The 18,028-nt window shown below is 40.6% G+C and overlaps 1 protein-coding gene across 1 annotated transcript; it reads left to right on the forward strand.

Annotated features, from left to right (window-relative positions):
- The first annotated feature begins 174 nt into the window (after positions 1 to 174).
- Positions 175 to 17,439, forward strand: pdzd7a (PDZ domain containing 7a). Its single transcript, XM_015052267.1, has 16 exons — positions 175 to 381; positions 733 to 1,457; positions 2,567 to 2,704; positions 2,830 to 3,004; positions 4,038 to 4,214; positions 4,483 to 4,630; positions 5,738 to 5,798; positions 6,627 to 7,154; positions 8,165 to 8,311; positions 9,085 to 9,245; positions 9,764 to 9,855; positions 9,944 to 10,035; positions 10,189 to 10,257; positions 11,040 to 11,699; positions 12,608 to 12,708; positions 15,261 to 17,439. The coding sequence occupies exons 2-16, from the start codon at positions 1,265 to 1,267 to the stop codon at positions 15,420 to 15,422; spliced, it is 2,904 nt and encodes a 967-aa protein (XP_014907753.1). The 5' UTR covers positions 175 to 381; positions 733 to 1,264; the 3' UTR covers positions 15,423 to 17,439.
- The last annotated feature ends 589 nt before the right edge of the window (positions 17,440 to 18,028 follow it).

Below are 18,028 nucleotides of genomic sequence, written 5' to 3' on the forward strand. Positions count from 1 at the left end.
AATAATGAAATTACAAAGTTGGCCACTAGGTGGAGATGTTTATCCATCTTTCTGAAAGTTAAAACACACAGTATATCAGTCTTTTGCCCTAAGGAAAAAAAAATGACTCTCAAAATTTACATTAATAGCAAGGTTTACTTGGAGTCTAATTGGACATTTGTAAAAGTTACTTGAATGTATGTGCAACTAAAGCAGGCGACTTAATAATGACCGCACCGCTGGAGAGGCTTATGTAAAGAGCTTACACCTCTTAAGACAATAATGGTCACCTGCAGAACAAATGAGGTGGCACTAATTCTCCGGAGGAGTCCGCTAATGCGTCACTGAGGCGGACCACTGAGAGCCTGTCCGACCTCCTGCAGCACAACACGGACACAGCAGGTAAAACTGTCATGCTCTGTTCATTGTTTTGATCATGTTATTGTTTTCTCACGCCCCAGTGGGGATAACTTTAGACCGAAGCTGAAGTTTAACAGTATGACGCGCTGTGGTAAAGAGATTGATATTAATAGGAAGCCATATACGTTTGTGTTTGTGCACCACCTCTGAGTCACTGTCCATGGTGCTGAATAAATACAAAAACAGGAGTTGAGTAAACATGAAATTTGATTGCATGTTAGGATGGTTCTGTAGAATTTTCTTCCACTGCAAAATGTCCTTCCACTTATATACATCTACAGTTTCTAAGATCACTTTTTTTCATTATAGGCTTTCCCCTCCACCCCTCTTCAGGTTCACAGGCATCCATTTAATTAAACATGACCAGGAATTGCTGGGCACAGCCGACTTCTCTACAGACAGGCTCTGCTTCTCTGGCTAACAGGCTCTAGAATCAGAAATAAGATGGAATCAGAACAGGTTTACAGAATTTTTTATTCTATTTTCCTGGAAACATTTGGATCCCTTCCTGGAGTTTACAGTTTATTTTGAGTGACTTTTTTTCTCCCACCATTTTCAACTTGTAGGATGGAAGGTTATGTATTTGTCAGACTTTCGTTCGGTTCTGAGTATGTGCTTGGTTTCCACTTTTTCTAACTCATACTTGGAGTCTGGTAGAAGTTGCCAACTTCAGCCGCAGCCACTTTCAGAGTTCAGTTGAGGAGTTTGGATCTGTGGTTGGAAGCCACTCCACTTTTCCACCACCGCTGCTGCCCCTCTCCACCTTTTCCCCCACAAGCCCAAGGCTGCACCTCCTCCTCCCGACAGGCGAAACGAGATATTCCGGTGCCTGGATGACGGAGAAAAGTTTTTCCAGGCCTACCCGATGGCTGGCTCATTTCACCATCCTGCCTGGAGCGAGATGACAAATGGAGGCGGGCACCCCCACTTCAGCAATGGAGGCCAAGGTGGGGGATCCCAAAGCACCATGCGCTACATGCTGAAGAAACAGCAGCGCCACAGACACAGGTCCTCCTCTCCTATGGGCAGGGTCATTCTCATCAATGCACCTGCGGATGGTGAGCTCTAAACTTGGTAACTGATTACTTTAGCACTATTTGTGGGGCTGGAAGCCTATGGATTAGTCATGTCTGATTTAGAATAGTTTGAGTCAGAGTAACTCAGTACTAAAGATGATAGAGTTGAAGTTACTCATCAAATGCATTAGAATTAAGAAGTCCCATAATTTGTGTTCTAGAATTAGAATCAGATAAAGGCATGCTTTGATTAAAAAAATAATAATAATAATTGGGACAATCTTGTAATTCTTCTGTTAAATTTAGTCTAAAATACAATCCGCTTCAAAGAAAGTGCAGCGCCGTTTTTTCACGTCTTAGAAAGAAAACAAATGGGTTTGAAATTGAACGTCTAAATGGAGATTAACAGGCAGAAGGTTTAAAGAAAACCAAAAAATTGTATCATCTAAGAAAAAGCCTGATCGATGCATATCTAATAAATTTACAGCCTTTTTTTTTTTTACTCTTTAAGAATAAAAACGGTTTGTAAATACATCAATTTAAAATATCCACAGTCACATATAAGTTTTAAGCATCAACAATGAATTGATAGTTGCTGCACTTTTTTTTTGTTTTTTTTTTTAAAGAAGTTGTCAAATAATAGTTAGTGCTTACAGTTTTACTTATTATATTCTTATTTCTGGTACATATAGATTACATTTTACTTGCTTTCCCAAACTTTTATGACTGTAAATCATAGCAAATATGTTTTCTTACTTCTCAGTCACACAAAACAATGAAATAACGGGGCATAGTGGTCATGAACCATTATTTAGAGAGGAAAACATACTTGTGTTATTGAATTTTTCTGGGAAAAGTGCTTAATTTTTAAATAAAAGTTGTTTTTATTGTCGTTTGTTAGTAACATTCAGTGCCACAGTTAGGCTAATTTTTCCCTTTTCTTGCAACTGACACAGAAATCAGGTTTCAGATCCCAGTTTTTCACTGTTCAGCTGAGATCGATTCCAAGATGCACCGTACTGTCCTACTACGCCAAGATCTCATTATACTCTTTATCTTATTTTTAACTTTAACTGTGTAGGGTTTTAACAACAGTTGGCGGTCTGACTGTAAAAACTCATACGTCAGATTCGTGTTGACGTTGTTTGCAGGAGGAGACGACAGTGAAGATATTCATACAGTGACAGTCAATAAGAGCCCAGACGGGCGTCTTGGCTTTAGTGTCCGTGGGGGATCCGAACATGGCCTCGGTATATTTGTCAGTAAGGTGGAGGATGACAGCACAGCAGGTATGGATTTAATGTGTCTGCTTTTTTTTTTTTTTTTCCCTTTGTATTTACATCAAGTTGAGGTGTTTTGTTTGCATGTGACATTTGCTCTTGTTTATCATGCTGAGTTTTATACGTGTCTGCAGCACAGGCTGGGCTCACCGTGGGGGATAAGCTGATGGAGGTGAACGGAGTCAGCCTGGAGAGCATCACCATGAGCAGCGCTGTGAAGGTCCTGACAGGAAACAACAGGCTGAGGATGGTGGTGAGGCGTGTAGGAAAGATCCCCAGCATCCGCTACTCCAAGGAGAAGACCACATGGTTAGACCACCGAGCTACACTACACCGTAACACGGAGGCTAGTCGTTACATACCGCATTTGCGCGTTTATTTTTGTATGCGTCCGTATGCTGTACTTTGATTTTTTTATTTTTTTTATTTTTGTCACCTGAAAACCACAAACTTCCGTGTATTTACTGGGATTTTGAATAAAGCAGTGTGAAGTAGCGCAGGCCTGTTAGCTGGTGGGGAAAAAAGAACTTTGTCAAACAAAAATCTGAAAAGTCCACCTTACTTGTGTATTCTTCCCTCTATATTATAATACTTACTGAAAACAAATGGCTTCAGAAGCCTCCTAATTTGTACAGAGAGAGAGTCTGTGACTGATTCAATCTCAGTTTAAATACATCTGTTCTGTGAATGCCTCACAAATCTGGAGAAGCTGAAGAGATCTACAGCTTATGGGAGAATTTCTTTACAGGACTATTAGTGCCTATTACAAATCTGACCTTCACAGAAGCGTAGAGTGACGTTTTTTGACGTAAGAAAGACATAAAAAAAGCTCACTTCAATGTTAACTCATAGCAATACAGACGCAGCAAACAGAGGGAACAAGGTGCTCCGTTCAGATGAGACCAAGCTGGATGTTTCTGACCTGTTTGCAAAAATATTATGCAGTTGCAGATCCCACCATGTAGATTTTTACTTTGCAAAACTTTACAAAAAAAAAACGTTACATGTTCTTCAGTTATGCTCTACTTTCTGTTTGTCTTAATGCGCTAAATGACAAAAAAGTTCAAGATGTATGAATGGTTTTGTGAGTCCCTTCATCCGTCTCCCTTGGTAATAGCACGTTTGAGCTTTTGTGTGGGTCTTTTATGTGAAGCTTATTACTTGTCTGGAGCTTACACTGGTTATCTCTCTTTTGGGATACACTGTATCTGGGTTTCATGTGGCAGCAGTGGATGGATTACTGCTGTGACCTTTATGGCTTTTTGATTAACTGATACTGACGGACGTGAGTTTGGTGCATCGAGAGCAAAGCGGTGCACATCTTTTGCGTATGTGTGCGTAGGGTGGATCTAATCCACAGAAGGATGGTGGTGGAGGAGAACGGTCGCACGCCGTCAGAGGCCAGCTCAGACGGCGCTCTCCGCCGGATCGTCCACCTCTTCACCACATCAGACGACTACTGTCTGGGCTTCAACATCAGAGGCGGCAAAGAGTTTGGACTTGGCATTTATGTCTCAAAGTATGAACTTCAAAAACCAAAAATTAATCATATCTTTACAGCTGGACGTAATTCGCTGACATATTCTGAATTGCTGGATTATTTTTTAGATTGCTTTTGGTATTACATCAAACCAACCATGACCCACTTGCAAAAAAAAAAAGAAAAAAAAAAACCGCACACAACTGTCTCAATTTACACTTAATTAATAATTTATCCTCAGTGTAAGTGCTACAGTTTGCTTATTCGTATATTTCTTAGCTTTTACTTTTATGCTTTCTTTCTCCAGATTGGACCCAGGTGGGCTTGCAGAACAGCACGGCATCAAAATGGGAGATCAAATCCTTGCAGCAAATGGGGTGAGCTTTGAGGACATCACCCACAGCAATGCAGTGGAGGTCCTGAAGAGCCACACTCACGTCATGTTGACCATCAGGGTGAGACAAAAGCGTCCACATTATTATATTCATGTTGACACTTCAGAACTGCTTTTCCCTCGCTCTCTGACATCAAGACAGACTAAATTGTTTCTGTTTTAGACTTCTTAGTGTTGCCAAAGTTATAACTACTAACTAAACAACAAAGTAATGACTCACTGAATAAATATATTGAAAATATTAAAGCAACATCTCAACACAACTGTCAGGAAGTCCGCGTGTCCAAACGCAGCAGTTGTTTAAACCCTAAAATATCCAAAAACGTTGTTAAAGTATGATTTTAGTTGTTTTTTTGTTTTTTTTTTACCACCACATTCCTACAGTATATGCTATTTTATCTAAATAATTCTTGTTAAAAAGTAACAGCTGACTGAGCCTTTGAGTGTTTGAGTGCATACACGTGCTAAATATTAGCAGTAAAACGCAGTCGCCTCTCGTTGAGCCTCCGCAGCAGAGCAGACGGCTGGCCCGCAGCCCTATGGTTCCCCATAAGTGTCTGGTTTTGTGTGTGCCCGTGTGTAAGGCCACACCACTTAACCTGTGTCATTTTTGGATGACGGAATCATGTGCATGTGTGCAAACGGACGGGCATGTGTCGCGCAGCGCGCGCCGACATGCATATGCGCGTCCTCTTAGCTCATTTTACTGCCCTGATCTCAGGTTGCATGTGTGAAAAACATCCAGGGACGACTTTCATTATTCAAAGGCCGCCTGGGATCAGGTTATAATCAACAGAAAACCTAATTTTATGGCTTCCTATTATCTTTTATTGGAGCTGTAGATCAGAGGCAGGCATAGGAGAGGATTAAGTTTAAATATTAAACTGTTTCACACCTGGGCATAAGAGGGCTCATATGGAGATACGCCGTGACTGTTTTGACTTTTCCCTGTGCATTGTGGAGACAAAACAGGTGATTTCTCAAACAGAAACGGACATTTTGATACAAAAAAAAAAAAAATAAAAAATTGCTGAAAAAAATTAAAACAACTACATCTTGGCTAATCCAAAAGCTTTGGGTTTCTAGTGTGTGTCATCAAGAACAGCACACTTCAGAGGCACTGAGATTTCTAACATTTTTTGCTTATTTATGTAAATATCTTTCACAGGAAGTTGGGAGATACCCTGCATACAAGGAGATGGTGGCAGAGTATGGCTGGCTTGATAAATGTGAGTGGATTTTCCAAGATGAGTCTTTTTTTAAAGTTCGAAAGGTATTTTTATTCTGACAAATGAGCCTCATTGGGACATTGGGATTCTAATTTACTGAGTATGACTCTAGGTTGTTTTTGGGAAAAAAATACTGACTTCAATGTTTATGTCCAGAGTGTGGCCTGGCCTGAACAATATCATGAATATTTGATAAGATACTTCATTTTTTATTTTCCCACGTTTGTTTGCGAAGCGCCCTCTTGGATTCTGCTGCCTTGCAAAATGATTCATTCACCTTGAATTATTATTTTTTATTTTTACGTGAAAGATCAACTCAAAAGTTTTGAGGATGGTTGAGAAGTGGAAGAGAAAGGAAGACAAATTACATTCTGAAGAGTGTACGTTTTTGTGATTTCCTGTCAACAATGACTTCTGTTATAAAGCCAAATGTATAAAGTGTAGTCAGATTTACATGGGAATCTCAAGTTTGTGTTTATAATATGAAAGATGTAAAGATGCTTTTACATGTCCCTTTAGGTTAGCCATGTGTAGCAAGATTGCCCTTTATTTTATTCACATTTCTTGGCAGCTCAGTGATCTGGAACGTATCACAATCTGACATCTGCTTTAAGATGCAGGGTCACTTTTTTAACCTTTATCTTAACTCCGTGTTGTTTTAAAAGGCTTACAGGATCATGTGGATATAAGGTTGTGACTCAGACAAAGCAGACCTCAAATGAAGTGGGAATGACGCCACATGTAGCTTGATGAGAACAAACAACTGAGATACTCCAACCTTCAATGCGCTAATCTGGGATCCTTGTAATTATGGATTGTTTTCCACAGTAGCCAACGGTGGCCCCGCACTGTTCTCTCAGGGTTCAGACTCCAACTCCTCTGTGTCCTCGCTGTCCTCCAGCACGCCTGTCAGCTCCCTCAGCGGTCTCTCTCAGGTCCTTTTCCCTCCGGTTTTTCGCTCAGAGATGGTGGACGTGGCCATCTGCACAGAAGATCGGTCCCGACGTCAACGCGGCGCAGAGCGGACAGCAGACACCGCCATACAGACTGACCCCCCAGCCTCGGACTTCATGGACCACTCTCCTCCTAACAGGATGGACCCTGACCGGCTGGTTGGCACAGAAACCAGTCGGACCGTAGGGGAAACTATGCTGCTGAAGGACACGGTCATACGTGGGAAAGGCGAGGGGCCGAGGGACGTGGGAGGGGCCAAAGAGTTGGGACGGGGCCGAGTGAGGACACCGTCGGCCGGGGAGAGGGACGCTGAAAAACAGTCGCCTAAAACAGAAGCCCTGATGGCCCTGAGCAAACCACGAAAGCCAATCCGACGTTCACAGAGCCACATCACTGTGTCAGGTGAGATCAGCACACTTCCAGAGGAAAACTGGACTTTTAGATCTTTATGGGGTTCTCCAGAGTTTTTGGTGAATATTTAACAATCCACTGAAACTAAACACATAATACACGAGAGCATGGAAATGTTTCAGCTTTTTTCTACAGTTTGACAGATTGTCTTACTGGCAACAGCTTGGAGAGCAATGGGAAGATGCACAGAGAAAAAGAACAAGAAACAAACAAGTGAATAATTTTTCATATGCAGGACAGTGAGCTGACTTATGGGCCACAGCACTACTGAAAATTAACACAACGATAACTTAAAGTTATTCTCTGAAATATGTCTTAATTGTAATGGTAGAACCAGCCTGTTTAGACTGATGACACATCTGATCAGGTGAAATCCAGGTTTTATGACTGATGATTAAGATCCCCTCCAACATCTTGAGTCCCGCTTTCATTTCAGGAGCAAAGTGTGATTAATGTGACTGATTTACACTCCTAGCAGAATTTGTCCAGGAGCCCGTAGGTTATCCAGACTCAAATTAATCACTGGCCACTGTACTCGATCTCTGTACCTTTGAACAAGAACAACGCTATGGCGAAATGCCCATACAAGCTTTGCAGGCTTAGTTGAGTTATTAGCCTATCCCTTTTAATTCATCCAACCCACCTGTCCCTCCAGGGGCTGCTGGATGCTGGAAGCAAAGAGATGCTTGTTATGCACCAAGGAACATTTTACGGAATAATAAATTCAAGTTGGTGTTACTGCAATTTATCAGTACAACTGTGTTCCTGATCACAGAGGCAGATTTACCGCACTGAACAGAGAAGCTGACTGCAATAAACATAAACGTAGTGAATCTGCACAAAGGCTAGTAAAAATATTCACAATACGGCAAGCAGAATACCTTAAAGTTGGAGTTAATACCTATAAATGAGATGAGAGCCATTGTTGCAGAATGGAACAGATCAGCAACAATGATGTAAGTGATTAAACAAAAACACTTTTATCCCTCTTTCACATCTAGAGAAGAAGAAAAAAGGGCAACAGAAGCAGAAAGACTCAGCAGACGGTAAAACAAACCTGCAGCGCTCCAAAACCTTCGTCAACCTTTTCTTCAAGAAAGACCATAAAGACAAGAGTCGCTCGAGGTCTCCGTCTCATCATCCTAACGGTGAGCATGATGTCACAGCCTCTTTCGTCTCAGGTTTTCATTGTGGGAAAAAGAGCAACATTTTCAAGGACAGTTTTCAATTTTTTTTCTTAATCTTGAGAACTAAACATGTCATAAAGTAAGAGTTTTGAGCCAATTATAGGTACATGACAAGTTGCTCTAGCTTTATTTCCCCCCGAGTCTTTGAATGTCACTGCTTGATTTTTAATGCTGTCTGCAGATGTTCACATTTTGCTCGATACGCTATTGTTGCGTAATTCTTTTTTTGTTAGCCCGATTAGGTAACCGACAAGATTTCAGTGCAGCATGTGTACCTTTACAGGGGCAAATCAGTAAATTTGAATATTATTAGAAAAGTAATTTATTTCAGTAACTCAACTCACTGAAACACACGGAGATTAATTACACACAGGCACATGTCTTTAAGCCTGTATATCTGTTAATTTTGATCATTTTCTGCATACAGCTTATGAAAACACATATAATTTCTTAGAGATTATAACATTACACCAGGCCAATAAAACACCTAGAGAAATGTAAGGTTAATGTAAAATATATTCAATAACTACTTAAAGGTTGTTGTTTTCAGAAGTTACATTTAAGAGGTGAGATGGGCCTCATTGGAGAAGACGTTCCAATTTACTGGGATGCATCTGTGTAAATGGCAGCAGGGTGGTGTTTTGTGAATTGATGATCTTTGATGTGTGGCACCTTATTTCCTACTTGGGACAAAATTTAAAAAAAAAACCTTGACCATTAAACTCCATCCCTAGAAAAAGAGCGAAGTCGTCCATTCCAGCTCTTTACTTCCCCGAGGGAATCCCGCGCCGGCAGCCCGCTGCCCCATCATGAGACGCTGCAGCATGTGGAAGACATGTCAAAGAAATTGCTCGGTCCAGACGAGGTTGCCGCAGTGATGAGACATTGTCGGCGGGTGAGCTGCTCGGCTAGAATTACCCATTAACAACCTCTTTTGTGTGTTTTTGGCTCTTAGAGATTTACCTGTAACATCAGCTGTTCCCTTTGTGAGCTGGAGTGTGTGGTGTTAGTCCCTTTGTCAGAGGTTGTTCTTCAGCGACAGACGTGTCTGGCAGCAGCTGGAACAAAAGATGGATTTGGCCTGTTGAATTACCGTCGAATAAGCATCTGTGACAGTGACATACCTCTTAACAAACCGATTAAAGACCCAAAACTACGCGGTGTGGACTGTAAGGGCACTCCTGGATGAGAAGAAGAAAATAAAACAAAACAGCAACCACAACTTGGTTGTGTTTTTTCTTTGCTTACTTGGCCCATTGTTGCTGTAAAAAAATTTGAGACAAAATCTACCTAAATTTGCTGAATGTCTCCTACAATATGTTTTAAATCTTAGTCATTTTCTGGAATCTTTTTGAGTTAAATCAATAATTGTCCTTTGCTTTTTTTTTTGCTTTTTTTTTCTCTTTCTTGCAGTTTTTGTCTGACAACGTGATTGAGGATTTGGTGCGCCCCCTGCTGGCAATCTTGGATCGGCCAGAGAAGCTGCTTTTGCTCAGAGAAATAAGGTAAGCTGCCATCCTTTCTCATCCGCGGTGCATCAGACTCTGTGCTAAAACAATATTGGCTGACAAGCTGTGATACTGTCTTCTGCAGAATGCTGATACCCACGACTGAGTTGGGTCGTTTTGACAGCCTGGTGATGCCGTTTGAGCTGGAAGCGTATGACATCCTCAAGAGTCGCTCTAGTAAGCAAGAATGATCTAAAAACCTCTCAGTTTTATTGTAGTCACTTCCTAAATATAGTGTGCTGCTTTTGCAGGTGAAAGAAAACTCTCAATGTAGAAAACGTCTATGATATAGCTAGGAAATATGAATAATTTTTTGCTTATTTATTCCAGTACGCTCGCCGGCTCTTCGGTCACCTCGCAGTGGAACTCCTCGGCGTCACCTCATCACCCCAATCCCAGGTGTGTGAGCTATTTCACTCTTGTCCTCTTTGTTTGTAGTCTTTCTCTTTCTGACTTTTGACTGATATTCTTTCATTCTTCATGAATATGGCACATACTTTAAAGACATGTTTTTTTTTCTTTCTCCAGATTATTTCATATTTATTGTGTAAAACTGGAAAAAGCTACATGAAAAGGTCATATTTCGCTAAATATGAATGGTGTTTTACAATCAAACAGAAAACAACTGTGCATACAGTTATGCTCCTACTGGACCTCATCTATCAAAAAAAAAATGGTGTTGATTCAACTTCATTTTGCATTTCTAAAACAGATACATCTACAAATCAAACTGTGCAAATTAGTCTTTAGTGGAAAAAAAAGAGCGATTGTATTCCTTAAAGAGCTGTTGTATCTGGCTGATTGAAAGGAAACTTGGCTCCAGCATGAGAGTTATGAGTAAAAGACGAGTAAACATTAAAACACAAAATGTGACGTTTGTAATCGATGTAAACCAATTGAATAATATACGCATAAGTAGATCAATGCATTTTTTCTGAAACAATGGAAGGACATAGTTTTCTCAATATTGACCTAGTGGTAGCAAATACACCTGAAACAGGTGAGGGTCAAAAATATAATTCTGATGCACTCCCAAAGTGAGACAGACTGGGTAGTAGCCATTGTTGATGAACATATTTCCTTTTTGTGGCAAATATCTAAAACTTTTATGCATACTTCAAAGTTTTTAGGAGAAACGGAGCAGACGGAGAACCATTTTTCCTGTGATTCTGCTTTCCCAGACTACAGAGGTGGATTTCACCTCCAGCCACTTCACGACACACACCAGGAGCGTCAGCTGATCGAGGACTTTGAGAGACTGCGTCTGGCCAGCCAACAAACAGGTCACCTGCCACCCTCCCGTGCCTTCACCCCTCTGCTGGATGTGCCCGTCGATAACTATGCGTCTTCCGCCGCACGCTCACGCACCCCGAGCCCCAGTCATAGTTTCCTCCTCTCTGGGTCTCCTCACAACACCCAGCCCAGACGTCAACCTCACCGCTCCCCGAACAGGAGAGAGAACGGGACGCCGAGGTACGACCAGGCGTCCTTGCTGTCTGTGTCAGACCGTGGAGACGCTGCTCCTGAGCGTGGGAGATCACCTGTGCGGAGCAGCCATGGCAGAGGGAGGAGGGAGGGGAGTCCTGACAGCAAATACGGCAGGCAGAGCAGGGAGGACGGCTACACTGAGGTCAGTGTGCGGGTTCCCTCACAGCGGAGAGGGAGAACCCCTCTAGCTGATGTGTTTGATCCCCAGAGAGAGAGAAGCCCCTCCACGGGCCGAGGGAGTGGCCCGCAGGTAAACGGACACTTTCAAAATGGTCAAGAAAGAAGAGGAACTCTACCAGCTGAGGAGTATGAAATCACGACACTGACCATCTCCAAGGCCAAGCAATCGCTAGGTAAGAACAACTTATGATAGATTCATGTGAAGACAATTGCAGTGCCGGTATCTGAAGAAGACATTTAACTTGGATAAGCTTGGTTCATGTGGCTGGGAAGAAGAAGGCAAAACTTAAAAGCAATTATGGTGAGAAAAGGCCTCATGGTTACCTAATAAGAAAAAAAAAACTCTTTAAGAAGATGAAGAAACAGTATTACCGAAGCAAAAAAGTGCAAAAGAACCACAGAAGCACAATGACAACCGAAAGTGATGAAGAAATAAGTCAACAAGGGAGCACAGAAAAGATGAAACCTACAAAATCAGAAATAAAACACACAAACAAACAAAAGGAGAATGACTCTAAAAGAGCTGCTGGTTATTTTTGCCTTTTGTCTTCTTTGTGCTCATGTGGTTCACATTGTCTTTTTGGGTACAAAAAGTTACTGTCTGCCGTGCGACGTTTTATATCCAAAGTATAACTTTCTATAATCTACTCGTAGTCTGCTGTGCGTAGATGTGATTATGTAACTCTAATAAATAAAATGTTTCTGCAGGAGGTCACTCAGAGTTGGATCTGATCAGGAGTTTTAATCGGTCATGATCAAGAAGAGAATTTAATGGGTGCAATGTGAAATATTCCTAAAGAAAAACTGCAAATAAATTGAATTTAACACCACAGCATTCAAATATTTATCTCAAGGGTTCATCAAAGATATTGAAAAAAATTAAGCTGTTTTGCGACAGAAATAAAAAAAGCTGGGACAGAGCTATGGAAATGAATCTGGTGTTTTAAATCTTATCTGGTCCCGTCCATTGATGGATGGTTGCGTGTCAGAGCCAAAGGTCACATTCACCAATTTACAAAAAGTCTGGTATTATCCTACTTTTTTTTTTTTTTTTTATTAATTTATGTGTGTATTTCTACAGGCATTAGCATCTCTGGGGGTATTGAGTCTAAGATCCAGCCTGTAATAAAGATTGAGAAAATATTTCCAGGAGGAGCTGCATCTACAAATGAGGCTCTGAAGGTGGGCATCTACTAGCATATTATTTTACCAATATTTTATTTTAATTGTATTCTTTGCTCTGACTTCAAAAGCTAGATTTTCATCCCTCTTGACGCAGACCCGAAGAAACATTTGCAAAGTAGTTAACATATTTTCCACCTTCCCACCAGATATTACACAGATATTAACCCCATTTTTAACACGTCAGTCGTCCATCATGACTCAAGCGTGTTATCAGATCTCTGCTCTGTGGCTTCGAGCTGAAGGAGGTATTAGCTGATGTTAAAAGTGTGCAGTGAGGAGAAGATGAGTGGAGAGCCATCTCAGGTAGCGCATCGTCTCTATTATTAATGAGGAACATGGTTGCTGCTCTGCTAATGTATTGGTAATATATTGCCTGCACAGTTGCTTAATAGTGGCTGATGATCTTGGTCAGACTCCCTTTAACCACCTGATACACCAAGTCTTTCACTAAAGGTCACTTAGCATGCACGTGAAGAAACTAAACATGAGAGAGTTGGAGCATGGGAAGGCGTTTCCTATAACAAAAACTATAAAGGACTGTTTATAGTGCTGCCTCTTTATATGAGAGCATGAACGTGAATCCATAGCAAGAGCGAAACCTTTCCATTCTTGAAATGTCTGCTGTGCTAAAAGCTGGAAGTGGCTGTAAACCTTAATTTAAATATGACTGCTTGTAAGAAATATAGTTTAAATTTTATTCACCAAAACAGTCAACCAGCTTAATATGGATTTAAAGAAGCCCAAAGTATGCCAACAACTTTTGAGTAATATTATACACAAGCTTGTTAACCAACAGAATGTTTCAGTGACTGCCATCCCTTTTTTTATTAGCCATCACTAAAAACAGACAGCTTGTTGGCTACTTGGTCCTGACAGAGATAAAAGTCTCCATGCTCCATATTATCTGTTTTTTCCACCTCACACCTCACAGCTTGACAAGTCAACTAGTTCTATTATTAGCCACATGGTTCAATCCTGCCTCCTTCCTCTCTGGAAAAGGAAGTAACACTTGTGTAGTACAGGGTTAGCACGTGTAATGTTGCTTCGTGTGATTGAGCCAGCACACACTACATTTCCAAAAGTAATCATTCAGCCATATAAATCAACACATTTAGGTATTTCAATTAGTCCTGTGACCAGTTGATATGTATGCAGACCAATGGGTCACTTTCAGGAGCTCAGTAATGTCTAGCAGGGCGCCTAAATATAATCCCAACTCCTAACTAAATGTTCCACAGACAACTGTTATATAAAATGGGAATGACAGCAACATGCACAGACATCCAAACCTTCACATTAGGTCCAAAAGAATGTGTGGAAATCTTAACGGAAAGGCTTTCCATGGCCGAACAGCTGCATCCTAATCTTACATCAGCTGTGCTGCAAAAAACGCGTTTCTTCAAAACGAACTAACTTTTTTTCACAACCATCATAGGATATCTGTTTAGATTTTTACATCACATGAGAAAAAAAAAAAGTTTTGTGTTTAGGTTTGATACATTTCCGGACATTCCTTTTATTTTTGAAAATTACTTAATAAAAAAAAAAAACACACACACACACAAGCAGAATATTCCTTACAATATTAGTGTCATTTTGTGTGGACATGTGATGCATATGTTACATAGAAGTGTCTTTGGAAAAACAGTGAAAGCTTTTTTTCTTTTCATTAAAAACATTGCTCAACTCTAACAGCTTTTAAGAGCCACAGTGGAGAATCTAAAGAGCCATTTCAGGGAAAACATGCAGCATTTTTGGCAAGCTATGGTATGTGTTGTCCTCTGTCTGTTAAAAGAGGAGATCTCATCCAGCTCTAAAGAGGATGGGGAAGATTAAAATGTGATCAGTGTAATTCAGATAAAAAAAAATAGTTTGAAAAAAAAACTGGAGAAAGGATTTTTAAGCTCTATTGGTTAAATTTAGCTAAATCTTTTCATGGAGAGCTAGTGAACATCACAGACTGTGGTTTGTGGCAGGGATCAAATTAGGGCAGAACAGATGTAATAGCTTACATAAACCTTAGATACATATACAGAGTTGATGCGATTAGATAGGCATCTAATAAATCGAAAAGGGAAAGCGAAAACAGATCTAATTGCTCGTAACAATAGCCTTTGTCCTCGTGTGCTTTTGTGTAACGCCGTCGCTAGCCTTCGCCGAGGCAGTGAGCGCGAGGCAGGTGCATCCTCAGCAAACACCGTTGACATCAGAGGAAGTTCCTCTGCTCAGGGCTCAGAAGATTTGCAGCCGTCTCCTCACATCCTGCAGAAAACTACAAATGCTCTCTAATCGTGTGTGCATGTGCAGGTGTTTGGGGATTGTTGTTTTCTTTCACTGACCTTGTGCTGAAGGGGAATCTTTAAAATATACATGCAGTCATGGTGTGAACATTTCGACATACAGAGAGTCCCTAGAGTTTCTTTGCCATTAATTATTTTGTCTGAAGTTGTTTTTTTTTTTGGAGAATACAGACTTCTATAGAGTTAGGAGAAAAAAAATCAAGAGACTTCTTTAAACGCTCTTAAAATATCATGGTTGTGCATTTACAGGCAGGGTACGAGCTGATGTCCGTCGACGGCGAGAGTCTGCAGGGAGTGACTCATCAGCACGCTGTGGACGTCATCCGCCGTGCCTTCAGCAACAAGGCCAAAGACCCGATGGTTTTCATGGTCAAGGTCCCAAAGGTCCCCCTGCTCCCCCCGGAGCTGTGAGACCTGCTGAGTAAGACGCTGCGCGCCTCGCCAGCAGACTGCTGCCGAAGCATAAAAGACAGCGAAACCTGCAACTCCTGACGGAAACAAAGTGAATCGAGCAGATTGTAGTAAAGTTTGTTAGAAACCCTTTTTTTTGCCACATCGACATGTGAGACGAAGTCCAACATGTGTGACTTTTGTAACATTTTACTAAATGCATTCGCTATAGATGTTTTTTTTTATTTTTTTTTATAAAGTATGGTTTATGATGAGATTATTTGATTCACGCTGATGCTCTTGGTTGACTGTGCCACTGTTCCAACAGGCCTATCCGTGACCTCAGCACTGTCTGACAGTGGACTACACTTTACTCTCCTCAGCCCAGCAGCAAAAAAAAAAAAAAAAAAAAAAAAAAACACCAGACGGAGATTATCCCGGCTTGTGTTATGAGACTTATAGATTCATATCCCGATTAAAGTCCTGTATTATGTCAAAACTGAGAGTTTGATTTTAGTGGATGTCTGGGATAATTAAAAATGTTCTACTCTGTATTTTTATGCATTTTTTTTTTCCTGTTTTGGCAGAAATTTTTGTGCTCTGAAGCAATCCGCCACTTTAGAGGCTTAATTACAGCTCGCTTTGGTCAAAGCTTATGCAGGCATGTAAAGAAGAAGGAAATCACATCGCAGGGGGAAAGCAGGACTTGGACGCTGGTGGTATGGTTTAAATCACAGCAAGGGAGCTCAGATAAGAGCAGGAAGATGAGCTGTGCATAGTGCCTTATTTCTGTGGAAGGGCAGCAGTGGGAGGAAAACACACTGATAAAGTATTACTCATAAGCGGTTCTGAGGTGAAGGCTTTATGACCGCAGATGTGGTAGAAATGTAAGGATGTAACTCGCGTGTCAATGTTTTTGAGTTGCTACAAAATACAGAAGTAGTTTTTAAAACTACATTTTCAATATTTCTCTGACCTTAAACCATAGATTTTTTTTTTAAACACATCCTTTACAGAAATAAAGAAATAAAGCACCACTAGGGGTACTGTAAGTGAATGTAATGTTTGAACTACTAACACTGATACCCATTAAGACTGCACAGGAAGTCTGTAATATTAGATCATATTTCTCAACAACATATAGTTGTTTTTTTTGTGCCAACACAAAATAACATTTAAGAGGGTTGGAAAAACCTCAAGCACAACTATACGGCAGACTTTAAGGCATATTTAGGACGCTTTATGCGTTTTGTTTGTTTTCCAGGTAACAAAAACAATTACTCCAGTCATTTTTACGGTGTGACCACTTGCTCTTTAATTAAAAACACTGTAATTTGTACATGTATTGTACACATAAAAATATACACAAACAGCTACATACTTTATGAATTAATGACAACACACAGAAAGTAGAAATACAAAAAGAATGCTCTCAAAAGGATGAAAAATGCAAAAAAAAGAAGGTAAAAACAACAAAAAAACCAAACTCCAAAAAACAAAGAGAAATGTTACGTTGCTTTGGTCTAGTCACAGTGGCTACATTGGAAATAGATATTTTGTCTAAATAAAAGACATTGACACTCTGTTATACTGCTTGGTGTTTTACATATTTACACAGAAGATAGTCATGTTACTTTGAAGCCGAGATATGAGAAAACATCTAAGCGTGCGAGTCAGAAGCATCCTGTGCTTGTTGCTGTGCAGATGTGCTGATTAACAGTCTACGTCTAGTTACAGTGAATGTGGCAGAACTGAGCTACTTCCCATAGGAATGTATACGCAGTGCTTAATGCTCTAGACTATTCCATGATCCCCAATGAAAGTGGCGATAACGTGCAACGTACTGAAATATGACTAAAATAAAACGTTCTAGGCTTGCAATCACAAGTCCATCTTTCAAAATAACAACAATCTCATTTGTCTTCTAAGCAAATGGCGTGACAAAACGCAAAAGGGAGGTCGTGACTAGAATGACACTGGAAATCAACTTAAGGACAGCTCAGAGTAGTGAGGGAAAAAAGGCAAAGATGAGCAGAAACGCATAAAAAGAAAACTCCCTTCGGTTTCATGCCCTGCTTTTCAGCAAGCTCGCTCATCAGAATGCAAGATTTTTCAACACAGATTATATAATGTAAACATTAACTTGTCATGCATTACAGTATTAGGTGCACGCGTTCTCTCTGCAGATAGCTTCCGTTTGCAACTCATCCATCAACTGGAACATTGGCATAAGATCGACATCAATCCACACCAGTATTACAGCAAAATATATCCAGGTGCTACATATATATAAAAAATATACAACTTTTCCTCCATTATATAAGATTCCCATGTATCAATACTATATTATTCCTTAATATAGACTCTTTGCAAAATAAAAGTTCTCAGCAGCCCTATATCTCTATGCTCAGTGTCACACACAGCCCTGCATTTACTGTGAGAATGTTTCCACGCTCCATGAAAAAGCCTGCTGGCTTTGAACGCTGCAGGAGCAAACACCTCTGCAAACCCTCACTTCACCTGAGCCGGCTTCTTCCGAAAGGGCCTGCAAACAAAGACCCGCAAACAAAGACCTGCGAATGCGCCGCTTCCATCTTCTTTAGCATTCAGTGAAAATAATTAAGCCA

Source organism: Poecilia latipinna, unplaced genomic scaffold, assembly GCF_001443285.1.
Source record: "Poecilia latipinna isolate Pla-1442-1.1 unplaced genomic scaffold, P_latipinna-1.0 Scaffold53, whole genome shotgun sequence".
Taxonomy (NCBI): Eukaryota; Metazoa; Chordata; class Actinopteri; order Cyprinodontiformes; family Poeciliidae; genus Poecilia; species Poecilia latipinna.

Coding starts and splice junctions, on each gene's coding strand:
- pdzd7a (XM_015052267.1), top strand. CDS start 1,265: ATGGCTGGCTCATTTCACCATCCTGCCTGGAGCGAGATGACAAATGGA. Junction 2,705..2,829: donor GGAGGATGACAGCACAGCAG/GTATGGATTTAA, acceptor ACGTGTCTGCAG/CACAGGCTGGGCTCACCGTG. Junction 10,036..10,188: donor CATCCTCAAGAGTCGCTCTA/GTAAGCAAGAAT, acceptor TATTTATTCCAG/TACGCTCGCCGGCTCTTCGG.